This window comes from Pagrus pagrus (genome assembly GCF_965226575.1).
Source record: "Pagrus pagrus genome assembly, chromosome: 14".
In the NCBI taxonomy this organism is placed as follows: Eukaryota; Metazoa; Chordata; class Actinopteri; order Spariformes; family Sparidae; genus Pagrus; species Pagrus pagrus.
In genome coordinates this window covers 6,554,383-6,578,169 of record NC_140198.1, presented here as the reverse complement: position 1 = coordinate 6,578,169, position 23,787 = coordinate 6,554,383, and the positions used below count along the sequence as shown (strand labels likewise).

The 23,787-nt window shown below is 42.0% G+C and overlaps 1 protein-coding gene across 1 annotated transcript in view; it reads left to right on the top strand.

The window, feature by feature from the left end:
- Window positions 1–23,787, top strand: part of zbtb16a (zinc finger and BTB domain containing 16a) — a 163,190-nt gene that overhangs the window by 2,012 nt on the left and 137,391 nt on the right. Inside the window, exon 2 of the mRNA XM_084373263.1 lies at window positions 1,336–2,662. Within this exon, the coding sequence (XP_084229389.1) occupies window positions 1,425–2,662 (1,238 nt within the window). The 5' untranslated portion in view covers window positions 1,336–1,424. The remainder of the gene's footprint in view (window positions 1–1,335; window positions 2,663–23,787) is intronic.

Here is a 23,787-nt window from a genome sequence, read left to right as displayed (position 1 = left end):
TGAGTGTGTATTGTTCTCAGGCAGGGAGGAAGGGAAAAGAAGTGCTCACAAACTTCTCCTTTCATTCCTTATTTTAAAAAGATTGATATCGAGCGCTTTCAAAATGAAATGGACGATTCTGTAAATGAAAATTTGCCAGTTTTTGCAACCTGAAATGAACATTTTCCAAATAGGAAAAGATGAACAGAATTTGTTTTTCAATAAACCTCAATGATTGAATAGACTAGAGTGAATAAAAATTGGACATCAATGAGCTCATCAAGGATGTGGGTCAATGGAGGCACTTAGCATGTAGTCAGTCATTCATTCATTCATTTCAAGTATATGTCGAGGCGAGGACTGTTTTATTATTTGCAACAATGAGGAGAGCATTGTTTCAGTGTAGGTCATAATTATTTGAATAATAATGTCAAAATGAGTCACAGAGACAGTCGTGCTTTCAGTGATGAGGCCATTTAATTCGACCTCTCTCCATTATTTTAGCGTAGGTCAAAGTGTAGATATGCGGTGGAGCAACATGTTGCCCTGTTAAGTTGGATAATCAAGTTAACAGCCGACACAGAGACAATCATTCATTTGGATATTCGACAACAGTGACTAAGAGCAGAGCAGGGTGTTTTGGTGCTGCAGCGTTGTGTGCTTTCGTCTCGTCCTGCTTTCCTTTCCATCCATTTCTGGCCGCTGCTCTCTGCTCCCGTCTGTGATGGGAATACTGAGTAAGATGCTATTTAATTTCAGAAAGGCTGCTGACGGTCTTTGTGAAGGCGAGCAGCAGTGAAAACCCACAATTCACACTTGTTTAGCTGCGCGCACGTCCCCATCAGATAGCCAAATGAAGACATCTTTTTAACATAACATATGTTGGACTGATTGGTATGCAGGGTGAGCCTGTTGGACGGCTCACAAATTGTCTCCCTTCAGAAATCTACAGTCAATACTCTCCGCTGAGTTTAAGAACAATGCCCCTGCACAGAGTGTTTACCATCCCTGCAGGATATTTGCAATTTGAAGCCGCACTGACTTCACACTTGGCATTTAGAAAATAAATAGTGGTATACTTTAGATACATTTATTGTGAATTGTATTACATTTTCATGTCCAAATCTAATTAATGAGTGTGCTTTATAAACTTTTGTGAAAGATGACAATTTGGGATTTAATTTGTATGTAAATCATTAGAAAGGGACATTCATTTATTATGATTTAGGAAAAAAACAGGATTTGATTTGTTGTATTTGTGACGAGTGCGTCCGTTCTGCACATTTTTCCTGTTGTGTCGGATTTTTACCAGAATTGATCTTTTTTTTTTTTTTTTCACCCTGTCTCCCCATCCAGGTTTCATCTTGTTTACAAAGATAGCTAAAAACACTGCTGAGCGGGGAAGGCAAGCCTCATGAGTCGGCCTCGTGGATTGCATCGACATAATGGATTTAACTAAAATGGGTATGATCCAGCTCCAGAACCCCAACCACCCCACTGCCCTGCTGCAGAAGGCCAACCAGATGCGTCTGGCCGGGACTCTGTGTGACGTGGTCATCATGGTAGACAGCCAGGAGTTCCATGCTCACCGGACTGTGCTAGCCTGCACAAGCAAAATGTTTGAGATTCTCTTCCACCGCAGCAGCCAGCATTACACCCTGGACTTTCTTTCACCAAAGACTTTTCAGCAGATTTTGGAGTATGCTTACACTGCCACACTCCAGGCCAAGGTGGAGGACTTGGACGACCTTCTGTATGCAGCAGAGATCCTGGAGATTGAATACTTGGAAGAGCAATGCCTCAAGATCCTGGAAACCATCCAGTCCTCAGATGAGAACGACGCAGAGGTCAATGCTAATGACGGGAGCACAGAAGACGATGACGAGCGCAAAGGCCACAATGGAGCCAAGAACTCCAAAAAGCATTCCATGGAGAGTCCCTATCTGTCAGGTACCCAGCACGACTCCATCATGCCTGGCATGGTGGACCAGAGTCCCTCGGTCTCCACCTCCTTCGGCGTCTCCACCCTGAGTCCCACCAAAGCTGCTGTGGACAGCCTGATGAGCATCGGTCAGTCTCTCCTCCAGCAGGGCTTTTCGGCTGAACAACTTGTCCACACCAACTCCCACCACCTGATGACTGAGATCAAGACTGAAATGATGCAAGTGGACATGGGCGGGAACGGCCACGACAGCCCCCTGAACATGGAGTCCAGTGCCTCCAGCAATGGAGAGCGAAGCGGGGAGGACAGGAACCGAGACGGCCCAGGAACACCAACCAGGAGCAGTGTAATCACCAGTGCCCGTGAGCTCCATTACGTCCGCGACGAAGGCATGGGGGACCCTCAAGCTGAAGTCAGCCAGATGGGGTTGGAAGCGATGGCGGGAATGACAGAGAAACATCTGGCCTCGCTGTACTCCCTACCTATCAATCATAAATCAGATGCCATCATGTCAATGCCGGCATCCATGGCCTCCGCTCTCCCCATGTCCCCAGCCCTGGCTATGTCTATGGACTTCAGTGCCTACGGGGGACTCCTGCCTCAGAGCTTCATCCAGAGAGAATTCTTCAGCAAGCTCGGGGAGCTGGCAGCGGGTATGAAACCAGACGGCAGGAACCAGCACGAACGTTGCAATGTTTGCAGTGCAGAACTACCAGATAATGAAGCTGTGGAGCAGCACAGGTAAGCCAAGTTTTCTTTTGAGTAGCTGTTTGCTAATTGTTTTGGCCTCGAAATGTTTGGCCCCTTTCAACTTTTTTAGCACTTAGATCACATTTATAAGGATTTATGCCAGATAACTTAAGAGTCGTGAGTCACTCGTCCTCGGAACACCTTACGAATAATACATTCATTATTGCTTTGGGTAATAGGGACTCAATTAAAAGACTTTCCTCGGTGTAAGCCACTTGTTTTTAGCTAAGAAATACTACACAGGTCATCTTTTTCAAGGCTCAGTTAATGGATAATAGAGGACACTGGTTGTTTTTCTTTTCTTCGGGCTTCTTCAGCTAATGACACTCATTTTGTGTGTGAGTGATTATAGCCGCTAACCCATTCACACATCTGTAATATATGAGTAAGCGCTGCTGTTTGACAGACACAAACCTTAGTTCTGTGTGACTCGGGCCCAGAGATTCACTCCTTCACTGACTGCCAAGCCTGCCCAGGTGACTGCCGGAGCAGTGCTGTCGTAACATTGTCTAAGGCCATTAGTCACATCTTACAAGATGTGGGCGGCAGCTATCACACACACTTACCAAAGTGGTACCTCCCTCGTCCTGGACCCGACTCACCTCCCCTTTCCAATAACTGCACAAGGGGGGCCCTTATTAGCTTGATAATTGGAGTAGACGGTCAGCTCAGGAAATGAGTGCTGAACCTGGGCTCTGAGACGGGGAGGTAGTTCTCGGACAGGCGAGTGGCAGTAAACCAGCGCAGAGCTATTTCAATCAATGTAGAGAAATAAAACTAGAGGCCTGGAAACTTAACCCGAAATACTGAAACTTGACTTTTTCAAAAGTGCATTTGGTGTCATAGTATATGTCGTTGTATGCGCTGTATGTCTCTGCAACTGTCAAAACTGCATCTGCCCAGTCAGTACAAGTACCTCAAGGAATGTAGTTGCATCGCTTCATTGTGGATTTTGCACGGTCGGAGTGTTTTTGTGATTTGTGACTCGAGGCCTTTTCTTACTTGAAGGCCACCTTCTCACCCTGTAATGTTTGCCTGAATCAATAGGAATGCACAGTGGCTAAAGTTCACTTGAGGATTTGAGCCCCATCACCCGTCCCCTCCTGCTCGGGCCAGTATCTTGGTATGCATGGCTAAGAGCTGGACTCATTCAGTCCAAGCTTCTCGGTTTATAAATCTGCGTTAGATGTCTTAAGAAAGTACTGAATAATCCAGAATGTCCTTTACCCTGAAGAGAAGTGCCCTCGTTTTCAGCCTCACAATATGTTATTGTTAAGTGTTTTTACTCAGTTTTATATGGGTGGTGCAGTCAGTTATTTTGTAGTTTTGTGGTGTTGGCAGTTGCTTCTTAAAGTGTACAAATTTGGGTGGCCTTCATGACGAGTGGTCATTATTCACTGAATAAAAGGAGAATTTCTTTATGGACTGACACTATGTGTCTTTAAAAAAATAAACCCAGCCGCCGGAGAATTACATTTTGAGCTGAATATTGTCGGTTCTCCCTATGCATCCTTTAACAGCAGCTTTAAAGTACACTATAGCGTCTGTGCAGGATGCATTAATGCGGTATCACTGTGTTAAAGGACAGACTACACTAGTCTCTGTCTTGAGAAAAGTCTGGCGTGTGAAATGGTTGCCTGTGTTTCAAGAGGAATTTCATCAATTCGCTCAAGCTGGGAAATCTTGTATCAAAGGAGATTTCCAAACCGTTTCATGCATTGATCTTCCCGCTTCGCCCCATAGCATACTAATGGGTTAATTTAGACTGGTTGATACACCGACACGACACTGTTTAATATTGTACGCGCTGTCCTGACAGCCTCCTGAAGTGTAGAAATCAAACATTGCATCATCTGCTGTCTGCTTTGCCGTCCGCACATGAAAGGTCTGCTGTGCTACCCTGAGATGCTTGATAATTCAGACGCTTCTCGTGTCCTCACAAATTCCAATGTGGGTCATTTGATAGCATATCAAGTCTGTGCCTTTTTTTTTCTGTGTACAGCCTGTCAGGCTGCCTGATTCTTTTGATGTGAATATAAGATGTTTTATTTCAGATGAACGGAGTCGTGTTCCCTCCGACTAATTACACATCATTTCCTCACAGCCACTGTGTCAGGGTCACCGCTGCCTCTGAAACAAACACATAAAAAAAAGTTGGCAGAGTTCACGTGGTGCAGGCAGGTCAAGACAAACATGAGTGTAATACGTTCCAGATGTGGCACAGGTCGCTGGTGTGAGGTGTCTGTGTGTGTGCGTCTATGTTAAAATGAATGCTTCAGAAAGTACCCACTTCCTGTATAAATTAAGTCTCTGCTCCCTTTCATTCCTCTGTGCCCTGGATTATATCATAAAGAAACACCCCACCCAGACTCAATACATTGTGTAGCGGCTCCGCAAGTGGTGTGAGAAGAGACGACCTATGGGATACGGAAATATAGGCTGATAAGATGCGTAAGCACAAGATAAAGGATTTGTTGATTTGTCAGTCAATGGAAGTCAATGGAATGAAAATTAGCTGTCAACTATTTTGTTGATAAAGTGACTTTTCAAGTCAAAATGTTAAACACAGTCAGTTGGATGTTGGAGGTTTTTGACATTTTTAAAATTAAGATTTTATGGAATAATTGTGGAAATAATCGGCAGATTAATTAATAACCAAAATAATCATTATTTGCAACCCCAGATGCTACGTGAAGTAAGGCTGAGTGTAAAAATGTCTTTACGTACGGATCAAAAAATGTCATCGATCGTCTGGTCAGATTTCTAAATAAATATAAATAACTTAAATCAAATAAAAATGTTGCTAATTTCGTAGCACTTTATTTGGGTTAAGTTATTGTGTGGCTACTTATGTTTAGACAACATGTAATATTAGTCACCTACATTTTCTTTAAAGTCAGTAATCAAAGACATTTTGTTCCATTACCAGTAATGAAATACATTTTTTTTCTTTTTTTGGCAGTAGAATAGAGACATTAAAGTGATGTCGCGTCCTATCTTGATGTTGCCTTCTATAGTCTGAAGCTAAATGAAGGGTCACACTTTATCATAGAGGTTCTGTTGACTGCAATCCCCATCTGACCACAACACTTTTCCCCACGTCTCTCCTCCAGCAGCTCACCCCACCGCCTCCCCGCTGACAAGCCTTAGATTTATTTCCTAAAGGAAGCCCATCGTGAGTGTTGTTACTGCTTCGGGGAGACAGGATTACAGCAATATTTTAGTAACCCTTGCACTGAGAAAATAATCAACACAGGAAGGGCCTGAGTGATTATTGGGAAAATAAATGCATGATGCAGGGGGCTAATTCTGCAGTGGCGGGGGGAAAGAAGAAAAACCCTGCACTGCTTGGTATTCCAAACACAACATCCAATTCACGGGAACTAGCCTTGGGTTTATCTCTTTCACTTAATCGTCCATTCTCATGCAAATGACTGACCCTCGCTGTAATGTACATCACATAAGTGAAAAAAGAGCCTATTTTAAAGGAGAGCTTTTCCAGCATATAGCCGTTAAACATTACTGATAACCATCAATGCTTTAACTCTGTCTTTTCATAATACAGAGCTGTGTTTTTTTTTGAAGAGGGAAAGAATGAGACAAGTCAATGAATTCCTTCCTCTCCTCTCTGTTTTTTGCTCATGTTATTTTTATTATTGATGGAAGTATTGGGGTACAGAGTGGGAGTGGTGGAAATAATCAGTCCTGCATTAACCTCCGCACGAGCACACACTCATGTGTTCATTACTTTTTACACACATTCCCCTCAGCGGCAGCAGCCAGCGCTCACTCTTCCATTTCCTCTCCTTTTGTGGCAAAGGGGTGCGGAGGGCGCTCTAATACCCCGGGCCCCAGGTGTTTAAACAGTGGGCCCAAGGCCCTTATCTGTGCATATCAGAGTGGGACAGATAACCCTTGGCACTCCTCCTCAGTAAACCAAGAGCAGATTGAGTGCAGATAGCGGCCCATAGCGTTTGTTGCAGGTGATAACGATGTATGCACACACACATATACCCTGCACGTTGAGGTGAGGCCAGTGGAAGGTATACGAGTTGTTTCCCTGAGCACTGACACTTGTGTGCTTTGGCCACTATCAACCATTAACCACTGCTGTTTTACTATACATTCACACCAAGTGCAGCTGAGTAGATGGGTTCAAATGGCTACAGTGATTGGTAGTTGTGTAAGTGGCAACAAAGAGGTTGGTAGATGTTGGCTTCAAAAAATCTCTACTTGCACAAGATTTGATTTAAATTCACCTCTTAGAAGCAACATCAATTTCTTTGAGGTTCCTCTCTTTACCAAGAGACGCTTAAGCTGAGGGGAGTTTTACCGCAGGTTAGTTTGATTGACAGGTGTGTCAACCACTTACAATCGGCTGAGCTGGTTTCCACTTCCTCCTCCCTGCTGAGTTATACCCAGACTCCAGCTGGCTCCATTTAACTGCCAAGATGTGTTGGTCATAATCAAATCATTTTTCTGCCATAAAATCACAGTATTTTGGTGAGTTACTAATAATAGAAAAAAATTGAGCTGTGACCAACCTTTCTCGAGTTTATTGTTGGACCCTTGATGTGGTTTGAACACACTGTTAGTGTTTCAGTCGAACAAGCACTGTTGCACCCATCGCCGCTGCTATCATCAAACAGCACTGATGTCATGACTTTGAAACAGTCACCAGCAGCAACACAGGCCATGCGATAGAAACTCTTGTGATCTGCTCACAGTAACTTTTCTGGCTCTACTCTCAATTTACCCTTTATGTTGTCATATACGGCATTGACCCCTGTCTTGTTAAATGGAAGGCGCAGAGACAGCAAGCACTTTTAAGGCAAATTTGTTCTCTCCGTCAGGGTCTGTGTGACTTTATTACAAAGCGTATGACTGCTCAGACTGCAAATGTGCCAGAAAATCAAAAATGTGGTTGCTGAGAGGTCTCATTTTGATTTCTAGGGTGCACTTGTGGAGCACTTCTTCATACATCTAGTGTAGTATGTGCGTGTCCACCGCTGTCCACTACTTGCTGCTGTGTGCACGAGGTTATATTTTGGAGTACATCAGGATCCTTTGGTATTTTCATCTGCATGACTTCATCAGTTATTTCTCTGTAAAGGGAGAAAGAACTGTGGAGAAATTAAAAATAACAATGTGTGTTTTTAAGTCGGCAGTCGGGTGTCTGCTTCATTTTCATGCTCTCCAAATATAGTGTATCACCTTTGGTCTGAGATAAAATAACCCGAACTAAAACGAAAGCAGCTTCGGGCTTATGATCCTAACCTGTAAAACTGTGCAAGCATTTTCCTGCTTCCTGAAAGAAGCCCGGCAACAAAGCATCCATTACATGGCAGTGGATTACCCTCTATTTGAAATCACTCAGTGAGCTAAGTCTCCCCGGCTTGCACTCAGAGGTACAGTACATGTTGGTGTAATAATCCAATAGCACAAAAAGCCTCACTCAACGAAAACACCTCTCCAAGAAATACCTCAACCACAGACAACAGCAGAGGGGCTTATTCAAGTCTGGCTGCCACATCGTCTCTCTTTTTATCCTCCGCACAGGTGCTTTTTTGCCCTTATTGGAGGTGCGGTGTTTGTTTATGCCCCTGAGGAACTGGCGCTTTGACCGGGCCCACGGTGATAGCTGCAGCCGAGGCAGCTGCTGGCTGAGGCCCAATTATAGACAGGCTTTAAAAGGCTCTGGTTGAACCGTAAAGATTTACACCGCCATCGCTCTGATCTCAGATCTGGGCTCTGTCCTCACTGTCAGGATAGGGAGATGTATCGATTAAAGACTTAACACAGGGGGCTACATCATGTGGAATGGACTACACACACACCCACACACACACACAAACACAAACCTTAGCACAGATCCAAGCATTTTATTGTCTCTCAGTGTCGTCAGGTGGCGAGTCATCATCTTCCGTCTGGTGAAGCTGCTTTTTTTAGAAGGGAATTGAGATGCTTTTTTAGAACGGGAGGGTGGAAAGAAAAAACAGAAGGGCAACACCAAGAGAAAAGGGGGCAGTCTAATATCGAGACAGTGGCTATGGCAATGGAGGGAGCCGATCAAATCAGCAGGCTGATTAGATCGCCTCCCTCCCCTAGATAAGAGTGGAGGGAGGTGCTTGTGCAATAAAAGTTAGCAGCTTGACTCTGTGCGACCAGCTGCCTCTGTGTGGCTAACAGCGCTCGGCAGACGTGGCCTTTGCTGATGCGGTCTGGCAGGGGCTGCTATGAAACGAACACACTGAGGCCCCTATCTTTTGTCCCTGTGGGGGCCTTGTGGTCTGGAGGGAGGGATAAGGATAACATACTGTACTGGAAGTTGGCCTTGTGTGTGTCCATGTGAGCGTGTGTTTTTTTTTTTTTTTTTGTTTTGTTGTGAGGGGGGTGGGGGTTCGGGGGGCTCAAGGGGAGTACTAATTACAGCCAGTTATCAGGTGACATGCAAATGTGTTATCGGCCCTAACTTCCTGATGTGTATCTCTGCTCCCAGAAGCGACTGTGAGTGTTGGCAGGGGAAGAGGTTGTGCCACTGTTTCTCTGTAAATACACAGTGGGTGAATTTCAGCAGGGAGAAGCCTTTAATAGCTTTGTTTTCCGTTGTTTTTTTTAACCTTATATCAGACTCAGAGGACCTTCTTCTCCGTGCAGACTTTTTAAACTGTATTAAGGTGCATGCATCATTGTCAACTTTCCCATTAAAAAAGAATAAGTCAATAGCATTAGAATGATCTGGCCTTAAAGGTGAGTGGGTTTTAGTTCTAGTTCATAGAGCCCTGCCTCTGTTCTCCTGGTCCTGAACGCTCAGGGTTCTAATCCCATCGATATCCCATTAGCATCCCCTCTCCGGGTCCCCGCCACATGAAAGAAGATGTGTCGGTTCCCCCTCTCTGATTCTATTGCTCTGGCAGACCGTAGGGAGGATGGCCACAATGAGCAAATGTGCTAGAGCCAAAGGGCCAACCCAAGTGTGCTCACAAATGTCCTGTGTGTGTGTGTGTGTCGGTGTGTGTGTGTGAAAAAAGCTGCCACCGCCACCTCAGAGGCCCCCTAGCCTCCCTGGGAAGTATCAAACCAGAGCCCTCCGCGGGCTTCCAGCGAGAGAGCTTCTAATTAGCCTCTTTGTTGCCACTTGAATGGTTTGCCAGAGATTGGCAAGGGGCCCCAATGGAGTGATACCAGCACGCTAAGAAGCTGGTCATAAAAATTACCCCCCATTCTCTCCACCATCACCTGTCACAAAGGAGCTCTCAGGTAGGAAACTGAGGCCAGAGTAGCGCCGTGTTAGCTCTTAATCTACCTCTTGAGAGCCCGGGGAAGCATGTTAGCTCAACAGGTGACTGCTTGGTTAGCGCTAGCTAGCCGGGAAAGTCTCAGCAGCAGGTAAATGAAAAATTATATTAAACAGCCATTGTAACTTATAATGTGTCAGTGTAACTGCTGTTTAATTGCTAAAAAGACACCAACTTGACATGAGGTAGCCAAGCGACAGCAAAGAAATACTGATGTTTTCAAGCAGTCCGGGTTATAAAGGATGGCAGCCATTCTTTAAGTGAAAAATATGAACTCTCTCCGTCGCTTCTCATGTGGTCGGACAAGTAAGAATTGGTGCAACGATGCAGTTGACCTTTTGAGGCAGCTCTTACGAGACATTCCCAGCTTCTTAGATAAAAAAGTGAGCCGTGTCAACTCAATTAGGACATTTTTACATTCAAGTAAGAGGAACCATGATGAAAATTTCAGTCAAACTAATTTAGGCTAATCATAACTTCAAAAAAACTTGAGCTAATGTAAAATAAAACCTCACATGAGGGTTTATTAATTGGCAATAATACAGATTGAAAGTGATGTGCTTGTAAGAAGGATTATCAGCTTCACTTTTCTTAGGATAAATACACAAGAGTTAATGGCCGTGAGACCACATTGATCTATTCATTCAACATGTCAATACTTTTCCTAACATATGTCATTGTATGAAATTATTTTAAAACGGCAAAATTATTTTAATCATTTTTGTTAAGACATATTCAGAAGAGCTGAGTGGAAGATCTCAGTGGCCGTGCATGTCCTCCTATTTTATGCTACCTAGCAACTAGCATGGCCACCAGCACCTTATTTGTGAAAACTATTTTATTATTTTACATTTTTTTTATTGACTGCTGTGGTTACAACAACTGATTATTTTTTTAATGATTTATTTATTTGAACTTATATTTGGATTTTTGTAACCCCTGATGGAAGGAGCACATTGTACAGTTAATATGCCGTACATCAGGGGTTACCAAAGATTTACAGATGTAACACAGGACCCGGCCATATCAGTCAAAAAATAAGTTTTATGAAATGATAAGGAAAATAAGTCATCATGTAAAATTGTAACCACACTGTCACCCAACCACGCCACACATCTAACTTGGTACCGTGCAGTTTGTCACTTCAGATCTATGTTTGGCTGCCGCATATGAGGATGCAACCACCCACTCTTGCTAGAAAGAGCAGCACCCAAAATGTCTGCCATGTTTTACTATACAGTAACACACACTTTAAGCGTTATGTGGTAATAATTTAAAAACACGACTCCCTCACAGGCTAGTCGACACGCTCTGTTCAGACCATGAACCCCTGGGTGCAACGGGTTGGGATACAAAGAAATCCAAATTTTATGACCAAAGATAAACGTCGTTGCATGTCACAGAGCGGCCTATCTGCCTGTCAGCCCGTTGGAAATGCCTTCAGATCTATACTTGTGGCATCTGACATGCTGCTTGGTGAGCGTCGTGGCAGGAGTGCAATGAATGTCAAGGCGACTTGGAGCTTTAGCGCCGGCCGACACGTTTTAAGCTCCGCTGTAATCCAGGAGGGATCAGTTGGGTAAATCATGGCATAAAGCTTAAAACCATAATTGATTTATGTATTTGCTGACCGAAGACGCCCAGAGAGATTACCAGAGGGAGAGAGCTGATGATGGATAGGCTGGCCCCCTCGCACAGGCTGCATGCGAGGTGGGGGTTGATTCAATTGAAGGGAGATTTGTCTGCTTGAAGAGCAAGAATGTCTGAAAACAGAGTGAGGCGGAGAATGAATGCATTAATCCTCGGAGGTGTACAAAATCATGCCGGTGTGTTTCTGTTAAAGGGCTGTTTCACCACTTTTGAGTTGTGTATGAAATTTAAGTCATGCAAAGGCTCGTTCTGAAACAGTAGCTGGTGTTTCAATTGTTTTAAAATTGCATTTCAACATGACTTTATCAGGCACACCTGTACAACATGTGGAGGCGTTTCCTCTTTTTAGCCTCAATTTACCAGGACCAGGGCTCCAGACTAATCTTTCACACTGGTTACACTGGTGCACCTAATTCTTTCATTGAGGTGCACCAAATAATACATTTTAATTAAATGTATTAACACATTGTGTAAATGATTATAAACAGGGGGAAAAGGTGCAAATACATGTTTTTCCTCATTTAAATCACTCGCAACAAGAAATTGCGATGATCTCAGTTGTTTAAAAAATAAACTGCTAAATTTGAGGCGCACTGATGCAACCAGTGAACATTTTTGGGTGCATGTGAGATCAAAACAGTGGCAGCCTGGAGTCCAGGGAACATGTGAGATGGGAGCAGAGTATAAGTAACACCTAGATATACATACATATATAAGTCCATGACATCAACACCACGCAAATATGACCTCAGTGCTAAAATATAAAATAAACAAAAAAGTAAATTCGATGGCAGACCAGTTGTGTTGGAATGCATTATGTTGTCCAGGTGTAACTAACAGTCCAGGTGTGTAAAACATGTGTATGTTTGTTATTCAATCATTCATTCACAAAAACCATTCAACACAAAAAAACACTAATTTCCCATGATATCCTATAAAACACTATGAATTTCTTCTTATGTCAAATAACTGCCACCAAGTTATATTTTACTCCAACAAAAAATGTTTAAGATCTTGAGTACAGTATATCAACATTTAATAACATGGAGGCCAAATAAGTAACAATATATTTACATGACAGTATCCAGAATATTTTAGATTACAAATGTTTGACTAGCCACCCAATGTAACTGAGAAATTCAGCAAAATAGAATGGTAATTATTTACTTGTTTACTCCAACTGTTAGATTATATTTTCTCTAAATTTAGTTCCTTTTAATTTTGGTTTAATTTATGGAGCATTTTTTTTTTGTTTGTTTTTTTGCTTAAATGCTGTCAAATTTAATTAAAAAAAAACCCTGTCATGTTTAATGTGTAAAATGAGAATATAAACTCCACTTTAAGTCTTTCCAAAGCCTCCAAACTTTTCCATAAACTACTGATGACATAACCTGTTAACAGCGGACACCGCTCTGATGGAGCCCAGTAATTACAGCGCTTTGTACAGTAGTGAAAAGATGAAATTGGTTGAGACCAAAGTGTTTTACGTAAGATCAGACTCATTCATCACATTGAACATTGACTGGAAGATGTCACATTATAACATTATCAGTCTAACCCTAATTGACATCATCATTTTCCAGAGTGCCACTGATGAGGTGCTTGATAGTTAATTGGTCAGATGTTTTTCCTGCCATAATCAGACCATGAATTTCTCTCGTGACACATTATGAATCCTCTCTTTCTTGTTTACTGCACGGCTGTCAGGCGTCTCCAAGGTCTCTCTTGACCGCTTCCAGATTGTTTTGTGTTTGTCTGTTTGTCCCTGGGCCCCGAAAGGCGAGAGTGGGATAGTAAAAGAAGGAAAAAAAAAGCCATTCCATTTCCTGGACTGATCACTGAAGCGGGTGGCTCTGACATGTCATGACTCAAACAGCATCATTTCTGCCACTCCTGTCTCGCCGCTGACCTTACAAATGATGCTGTAGGCTCCCGCCATATGCCATTAAGCATGGTGTAAAACAGGATGGGGTTTTATCCCCCCTCATACGTGCGGCAGCAGCAGCACCCAGACACCCTCTGCAGCTCTCGCTCCCCGCTCTCACCTTTCAGAAAAGAAAAGCAGATTACAGCGGCAGTTTTCTCTCTGATGGTTTTGTCCATATACTGTCTTTTTTCTCCTCTTTCCTTCCCGGCTTGTGTTTTATTGCCTCCTGTGAGTGTTGGTCTGAGGCGAGGAGCTGGAGCTTCCCTAACAGGTGTTTGGGTGCTTATCGCCCACGTCTGTGCCCTTATCTCTGGCCCTCAGCTTCCTGCATCCTCTCTCTTGCATGCCTCAGAGTGGGGATATATTTCACTTAGCCTCTGACCCGAAACCTTCCTCTCTATCTCTCTGGGTCTCTCTCCCTCCTTCTCTCTCTCTCTCTCTCACAAACTTGCACACTAGTCGATAGACAGGATGAGGCTGTGAGGGCATTTCGTCACCTAACTTGACTTTTTTTATTTTCAAGAGATCCCAAAAGTGAAGATTCTGGAGGATATTCAAAGCGGGGCTTCAACCAACTATTATTTTCATGAGCAGTTTCTCTGTTGATTGTTTTCCCAATTCATCAATGAATGATTTAGTTTGTAAAATGCTCATCAAAGGCTCATCTTGTAGCGCTCAAAGTCACACCCTTAAATGTCTTAAATTGCCAGTGTGTATTTTGCGCTTGTCCTTGACTCATGACTAAAATGATTATCAAATTCTTTTTTTTTTAATTGACTAATCAGTCAATCAACTAAACATTTCAGCACTAGATTAAACATATTAAATGTGCTGCCCCACTAACATTAAAAAAAACAAAAAACATCCTGAATACTGGGCAGGGCAATTTGGATATTTAGATTTTGGATAGAGCAAAATACCTCAAAATCGATATTGCGACAATATTTTCGGGATGACTTGGTGCTTTACAAAATTAGAGCAGCAAAGATTAATTGAATAATCGATTGGTTGTCAACTATTAAATTAATCAAAAACTATTTTGTTAATAGATGAATCAGTTTTCAGTAATTCTTTTTAAGGAAAAAGCCAAAATTATCTGATTCCAGCTTCTTAAATGTGAATATTTTATGTTTTCTTGACTCCTCTATGACAGAGAACTGAATATCTTTGGGTTTTGGACAAGAAACAAGACATTTGAGGATGTCGTCCTGGACTTTGGGAAACACTGATCAACATTTTTATACAAAAAAATCGTATGGATAAGTTGATAAAATAAACAGAAAATAGTAGTTAGTTGTAGGCATACACAAAATACTAATTTTGGTCAAATAATCATCAGTTATATGCATATAATGACAAATATTTAAGGTCTGGTAAGTTCAGAAAATGTCATCACCAGCACTTTGCCATATCACGATATACCAAATCTAAGATGATATATATAGTCTCATATCAAGATAACGATATAATATGGATTTATTGCTAAGCCCCACTTAAATATAAAGGGTCCATAAATATTTTAGAAAATCAAGTGCCGCAGATCGATCCAGAGAGAATCAAACAGTTGGATGAAAGTGGAAATGTCTTAGTGGCTCCAGCACAGAGTGAGCTTTAATGGTGTTGGGAGCCGTGAGTTTGATCCAGCGTTTTGTCAGAGTGATTGGTCTCAGGCTTTAGCCCCACCTTCACCACATTCCCTCTATCCTTCCCTGCTCCCAAGTCTCTCACAGGGACAAAGGCTAAAGTGTCTGAGGGATGGGGTTGTGATGCTGGTTTGGAGGGGGTTGACCCCCTCGGAGGACCTGACAGGGGCCCTTCTTTTTTTTTTTTTCTAATCCCCATTCTGAGTGGGCACAGAGGGGAGAGAGCCCACAGCCTAACACCCATGAGAGAGTCTATTGTGAGCGGTGGGCTCTGTTACAGTAGGATGGATGCAGGGGTCTCAGGCCCAGATAAACGCCGAGGTCAGCTAGGCCCCCGTTATTTACAGTAGGCCCTTTCATTGCCCGAGTGAAACAGGAGCCCGCGGTGGAGGTGGAGGTGGTGGGAGGGCTTCAGGGGACGACCACTGTTTGTGCTCAGCCAGGCCTCCACTATAGGTCAAAGAGCACGGGGGGTGGGGCCACAGGGGTTACAGACCTGACTTTTGTCTGTGTGGTGTGGTGGTGGGGGGGTTTGCTGCTTCATAAGGGAAAAAGAAAAGGTGGAGGGGGGGTGGGCTTCAGAGAGAAGAGGCGGCTGTGACGACTTCCACGCACAGTTTTCTGTAATGTGACACAACTGAAGAATATGTACTGAGTTATAGTGTTATAGTGCAATTTTACTGCAAACAAGGCGATACAGATTACTTTCTGTACATTTCCTATACATTAAACTCCACTCCTCTATCGGTGGTCTACACAATAGTCCTGTTTAATCTGAAATCGAGTATCACAGACAAATTCAGAGCATCAAATCAGAGAGAAAGGTCAACTGAACTAAGCTAGTTTTTCTGTAAAGCACCGTATAGAATTAACTGGAAGTATCTAAAGCTCACTCGAGCTGGGTGTCAAACATAAGGGCCTTACTGGCATCAGCCAAAGTGCATCCTGAACACAAGGCCCACGATAATTTTACCAACTAAACACTTTATTTTATTCATGCAAAGTTCTCATCAGTGATGGAATGTAACTAAGTACGTTCACTTAAGTACTGTACCTCAGTACATTTGTAGGTACTTGTGCTTTTCTTGAGTATTTACATTGCTTCATCTGCTACTTTATCCATTGCTCCGCTACATTTTAGAAGCAAATATTGAGATTTTACTCCACTACATTTATTTGAAAACTTTAGTGACTAGTTACTTTGCAGGTTGCTGTTGTCTGTAGAGCCGAAGTAGCACATTTTTAGATTTATTTTAATCGGAGAAATATTGAATACGATAATCAGTCGACACTACAGTATAAACATACATATAGATATATGTTTTAATTACTTTACTCATACTAAAGTACATTTAATATGAGATACTCAAGTACTATTTATGTGGCTTTGTATGACTTGTGGGTGCTTTTTACAACACTAGTTCTCGTATGGATGCTTGAGTTGGCATGTTTGGCATTTGATAAGAATGCAAATAAAAATGTCCCATAAAAAGTATAAAAGAATTGGAAAAAATACTGATGGCTTGTTGTTTAATCACCACTCCAGCCCAGCCCTACTGCTGAATTAACTTTCTGGAGAAAAAGTCTGGCAAAATTGAAACACAAAATAGATCTTGGAATATGAAAACTGCACTCTGTCAAGTCTTGATTTGGGATTTAAAAATGAAAGAGCATACAGGTGTTGTGAGGTTATATATGGATTGTATTCACTGAACATTCACTCAAAAATAACACTTTGGCCGGTAAAACTCAATCGGTGTGTATTTTGAGAACCTGCTGCACATTCCAACACAAAGAGCAATGGCAGGAGTGTAAGAGCTGAATAGGTATTGTCGGTTTTGCCAGGGTGTCGCTCAGAAAAGTGAAAATTCAACACCATCACAAATGGCTGCATGCTCGCTTCAATTGTCCTGAAGTGACTCGCTGACCTACATAAGCACGGCACATAACTTGACCCGCTATAGAAGCCAAAGAAGAATACACACTAAAAGAAGCAAGTGGCTGTAACCCAACGCTTCAGATTCACTTAGTTAGGTCATCGTCATTCTCACGTGACATTCAATACCGAACCCAAATGATCTCAAAGCAGGCTAAAAAAAAAAAAAACGTCCTTCACCTCTACAGTGAAGCATTTGCCTTCAAGTACATTTATTAAGCTTAATCCTACACGATCCATTACCAACTCAATCCCTGTTTGTTGACTTTCATTAAGAAATGAGAAGTTGCCAAGAGCCAGCATGAGAAGGAGAACCGGTACCATCTGCCAGAAGACTCAAGCGTAATCTTGCCATAATCTCAGTGTCAACCTTCCATATTAGGAGGCGAGGACGGAGGGAAGAGCCAGCAGTACAATAAGGACAGCAGTCTCTCAGGCATTCGTTCGCCGGGACAGATTTTATTATTTTTACTGCGGACAATGACGGGAGGGGTTAAAGGTCAGCAGGCGAGGACTTTACAGATGAAGCGGGGTGCAGTGGGGGTGTGTAAGAGTTTGGTTTGACCCCCCACCTCTCACCCCTATTGTCCTGAGAGAACACAAAGGCTCCTGTCAAACTCTAGTGGTCAGCGCTTCGGCCAAACCCGCCAAGCCGCAACCTCAGATTGTTTGGATCTGGCTGAAGCCGCCACCAATGACCAATCAGGAGACGGAGAGAGAAGGGACGGTTTGTCATCTCAAACGGCTTCTTTCCAAAATATAAAAGCAGGAAACAATTGACTTGTTCTTTATCTGACCTTTTGTTCAGAAACGTAACCCATGGTGGAAGATAACTAAGTACAAGCACTGAGGTCGACTACTTCATTTCATTTCTCTGGACATCTGTAGTTACTTGTTACTTTACAGATGCATATATAGAAATATGATCATCTTGAAAAATATGATGCAATGCTAGTAACAGTATGTGAAGTATTTTATTTGCTTCATTTTAACTGATCACTCATAAATGCATCCATAATGGTCCAATTAGAGCTGCAATGATTGATCGCTTAGTTGTCAATTTTTAAAATAATAAGCAACTATTTTGATAATTGAATCAGTATTTTTTTAATTCAAGGGAAGTCAACATTTTGTGGTTTAAGCCTCTTAAATGTGAATATTTTCTGTTTTCCTTTCCTCCCCTATGACCGTAATATGAATGTCTTTGGGTTGTGGACCAAACATGACATTGTAAGATGTCGTCTTGGGCTCTGGGAAACGATGATCGTCGTTTTATAGACCAAACTACTAATCAATTGATCCAAAAATCATTTTTAATCAAAATCTAAATGAATTAACTATGAAATAATAGTAATATAAGTTGAATAAAGTTTCAACATCTTCATTAGAAACACCACACCATGGGGGTTAAAAGGTGGAAAAAAAGTATTTTTAATATAATAATTTGAGAAGTTTCGAAGATTTTTTGATGTATTCATCCCTTTCTGCAAAACAAAATTTGCTTGAAAAATAAATCGTCCTATTCACCAACAGCAACAAACAAATCTTCAGGAAAACTAACATGAAGTATTTACAGGTTTGCTCAAAACCATGGCGACCATGAACTCTCTCTTCACCATGAAATGAGGATGGAGAGATGAAGGTTTGATCTCATAAATTATGATTTTTAGTTTTAAGGAGAAAACAAATAAAATAAAATAGAATAAAAAAGCTCCCACATATCCACATGGTGTATTTTCTACTGTTTAACCCTCCCTCCATTCATTCTCTTTTTTTATTGTGGATGAAGGAATCTTTAAAGGGTGTTGGTCTGTGCCTGATTGACCCCCAAAAAGCTGCATTTTGAACACAGGCAGAGCTCTGCAGCAGACGTAAGTCAACAGCTACTGTCCTTATTCAGCCGCCGAAATCCTGCTGACATTTTTCAGCTCGAAAAAGACAAAAAAAAAAACCCAAAAGCATTGCAAAAAGTAAGAAAATGTGTTGGATCAGAGAGCACAGCTGCAGTTCGAAAAGGGACTTGTTGGCATTACATTTTCTTTGCGTATGTCTTGCTTTCTGTCCCCTAAATGCCCTTGACATATTACTGAGGAGATCAAAAGGCCCAGGAGAGAGATGTGGGCTGTATGTGGGCGTCAAGGCACAATGTAGGCGAGAGCAAGGCCTTACACACAGAATATTCAGTGTGACGTTTTTTTGTCTCGGTTTTTTCGACCGGTGTACTTGTGGATGTGTAGTAAACTGACCCGGACATTAGATTTCAATATTTTCTTGACAAAACAGGAGACGGAAACGTTTGAAGAAGAAGAGGAACAAATTAGATGTCATTGGTAAAGCGTGTGATAATTCTCTTTGTTTTATGCATTTTATATATATTGAATATCTTTTCTTGAATGTTAATAAATCGGGCTCTGGGAACATATTATTTTCTTTTTGGGTGTGGGTGCGGTTGTATGATGGGCATCTTCCCGTAATTTCTGATGAATAAAAATGATTAATGATTGACAGATAAATCCAGACAGGAAGTGAGCATAAAGATGGACTTGATTGGCTGATTGGTGGTGACCCCAACAGTATATACAAGAAGTTCTTCGTGGTGTGACCATGTCATTTAAAATATATTTATTTTTAACAAAAAAAAATTTTTTTTTGCAGAAATTTTTACCCCCCTAATTTCATGCTCTAAAACAGATTTTACAACTTCAAATTTCTACTTCAAACCACAACAATAATATTCATAGGTATGTAGTGGCTTTTAAGGGTTGATCCCCACATAATTGAGCTTTTAAACCGATAACTGAATTGCCAAAATATTTACTTTACGGAGAAAACGTGTAAAGAAAAGGCTGTCTCTCTGTAACTGTGTTAAGGGAGGAGTCACATTAATGGGTGCATAATTAGACCTTTATTAAAAGTACATCAAAGGCTGGTATTATCCCGCTCATATAAACCAATAGTCCCAGATCAGCAACAAAATCAAATTTTAATACTGTTTACTTTTCGGATATTAGGGCAGCGGTAGTCCTAGTGAACAGTAGAGACTGTACCGGCCGTCCCCTTCAGCAGTATGGCGGTCGGGCCTGTACAAGATCTCAGAGGTCAGTGGACAAGGTACAGCTTTCACATGGCCCTGAGGTCCTGACCCCCACCTTTGTTGGTCATATTCACCCCCCTCCTCCCAGCAAGGACCGAAGCCCTTTGAGCCGAGCCCTCAACCCCCCGCAGAGCGCGCCCCTTCAGCACATTAATAGTGGCACTGGAACTAATTGCCCAACCTTAGATGTGCTTGAGACCCAGATTGCCTCAGCTGCCAGTGCACCACAAACCCCCCAACACTCCACCCCAAACAGAAGAAAACCTTCAAAAGAAGAATCGCAAAATTGCTGGTTTCTCTGCCCAGTCCTTTGGTAAAACACAGCTCGCTCTTCAAAGGGCTTCATTTATTTCTTTGTGTTACTGTAAATGTGCATCTATTCAAGCTTGTTTTGGAAACATCGCCCTCCCTTTTCTCGCCGCGCTTTCGATTTTTGTCTCGCCCATTCAGCGATGGCATTGGTTTCGCTTTTATTCCTGCAAGAGGACTGACAAGTACTCACTATGTACCTCGCGCCTTGGCGAGACCTTCCCACACATGCCATCCTCCGCCATTTTGTCGCTAACCCCGTCAGGCGCCAAATCACCCCTTTGTATTCGGCACACGTATTGGTAATCCTTCCCATCATTCTAAAATATTTTCTTTCAGGCTTGCACTTTGAACTGTGAATTGCAGTACGGGTGTAAAGTGGTGTCTAGCACCAGACTGTTGCCGTTCACACTGTCACGTCTGCCGTCTCCTCGGCTGCATTCAGCATCACCCGAGTTCAAAGAGAGGCTGAGAAAGAGGGAAGCAGCCTCAGAGGCGTTTTATGATTTTATTGGGCCAGAGGAAGCATTGTTGGGAAGGTGTTGGACCGTTATCTGCACTCTGTCTCTCATAATGTCACTCCAGACTGTGGCTGTGTGCTCGTTTGTGTATGCGTGTGTGTATATGTGATGTATCCACATTTAGTTACAGTGCTCCTCGTTTAGCAATATGTGCATTTCTTTAGCAACTAATTTCCGCTTGTAAAGCAGGACTATTTTTTTCAGGTAAATGTCCAGACCAAAGCTTCTTCCTCAGTACTTCGGGTCAGATAACTCCACACAGGCCAAACTCTTGATGTTTCTGTTGATACGCCGCAGTCAGATTGCATGGTGCCAGGTGCCAGAAGCATTTTCACAATCTGAGCAAAAATACCGATAAGCATCCTGGCATCCATTCTTTTTTTCTTCTCATTTCAGCAAATGGGTTTTTCCTGAATTTCAGCAGCACTGACAAGATGGCACCAAAAAAATGTGCCTGCAAAATCAGCGGTGGGAGTGGTGTTCAGAGCGTTATAAGAAAAAATAGTCTATCAAAAGTAAAAGTACTCGTCTTGCATTCGAATGCTCCCTGTCAGTGTTGTTACTGCTGCATCGACGTTGCATTCTGCTGCCGTAGATGTTTAAGGTCGAGCTCGTTTTACCCGCTTTATATACTGAGGGGTGGATTAATCTACAGCAATGCATCAAATCCTATAAGATCATTCGCTTTCCTGTGAGAACCCTCGTTTCAACTTTTTATGAACTCAGAAAAGTAGCCCTGTTTTCATCTTTTCCAGCTAATCCAAAAAAGGGTTTTAAATAGTTTATTGAGCCTAAGAAGACGGAGGATTTTTTTTCTCAACGCATAGGAACACTTCATCCCTCAGTTTATCACACATTCACTTTAAAAATCAGCAAATGTCGAGATGCCGTGTCAAAAGTGTAACATGATGAGCAACTAGGAGCTTAAGCTTTGAAACAAATGTAGTCAAGTAGAAGTTTTTGGAGAAGACGTTTTTACGTACAGTACTTTTATTTTATTCCACTGGATACAACAGTCATTGCTGTTAGCTGTGTTTATCCTGCTCTTTGTTTTTGTCCACAAACGAATGTTATGTACTTGAGTGCTTCAAGGATGCCTGCTTCTGAAGTTATAAATCTCTTCTGAGATGTTAATATCACACCTCTCTGTATCAAATTGACCTTATCAATACTAATAAAAGAAGTTATCTGAGCACCTAGATGACTGGCGCGGTAGTGACGGCACGATTTTTCAGCTGGCGTGCATGTTTAGCCCGGACCTGACTGCGGAGCCGTCTAAAACTGATATACAATAGATCACATTCCACAGACTGATAGATTTAGAAAGTACTGCAGCAAAGAGAAGCGAAATAATTCCCTCAATCCTTTCATTTGGTATTTTAATCTCAAACATTCACTTCCTCTGGTTCTGTGCAGAAGAGTTGCGGTCTTCTTTTTAATGTCAGTCGAATCGCACACACAAAAAAAACCTCATTACACACGCAGTCCATATAAAAACCCGTTAGCAGCCATGGAAAAGACTGGTAATGTTTTTATTGGGGGAGGGGGATCTTGTCCAAAAATACCTAGTTTACTGTCTTTTAATTAATTCAATGAGCTCTTAAAGATGCCCGTTAAAATTCACAGGAATTGAAGAGAACACATTTACAGTATGTTGCACACGCTGCTCCGCTTTGTTTTCATTCATCCGTTCGTACTCGGAATAGTTTGTTTTGTTTGCATTCTCATCTTGACCTTCTTCTTTGCTGCGTTATGTTTTTATCTGCTGTCGCATATCCGTCCAAGGAACATCAAGGTTTCACAACAATAGAAGCTGCCCACCTGCATTTCATCAGTTAAAGAGGAACAATGTTTTATTGCCGTTTTAGCCGGCTAGGTCTGTCAGGGGCTGGGTGCAATTAATCATATTTTTCTGACATCCTTAGTCTGTATTCGGATGGTAAACACAGGATTTGGCGTACATTTTTGGACAAATTAATACATGTATTTGTTTTACTTATTCTCTACATGGTTTGGAGGTTTCGAGACGTATATAGAAAGTGTGCCTTCATGATCATTTCTCAATTTAAGGGTGTCGCCCCATTAAAAAACATTTAATACGTGCAGATATTCACTTAAAAATGTTTAAATATTTCTTGCAATTTTCCATTTATTGACTGAAAATTGACTTAATAAATATTATTAGTTTCATTAGTTAGTTTTATTAGTTATTTAAATTTAAGTTGACACATTATGGATAATCTTTACAAAAAAAATCAATAAAGACGACATAAAAGGAAATTAATTTCGAACTGTAAAGTTTTTTAGGTGGCTAGGCAAACAAAAATCTGTGTTGTGGGCCTGTGTCGTGATTTCTAAGATCCTGGCTACGGCTTTGACTGTATTTCCGCCTCTGCCAACAGCTCCTGTAATATTGTAACAACAACTGAAATTGGCTGAAGGAAGTGTTTCACCCACACGAGCTGAAGAAGTGTTACGCGTTTAGCACCTACAAGAGCGGCACTTTGCACCTACAGCGCGAATGATACACAAAGGAGCAATGGCTCCAGATTATTGGACGGCAGAGGCCGACATAATGTCAGATTAGGTGTGATCCAATGTTAAGGCCACGGTGTGAAAAAAAAAAAGACAGTTCTTTGAGACTCGGCAGTTTTTTTTGAAGAGATATACCAGGTGCTCCTTTTCAAAATACTGAAGTTATGTTGCTTCTTTTAAAAGGAGATGTTTTTTATCCTGTA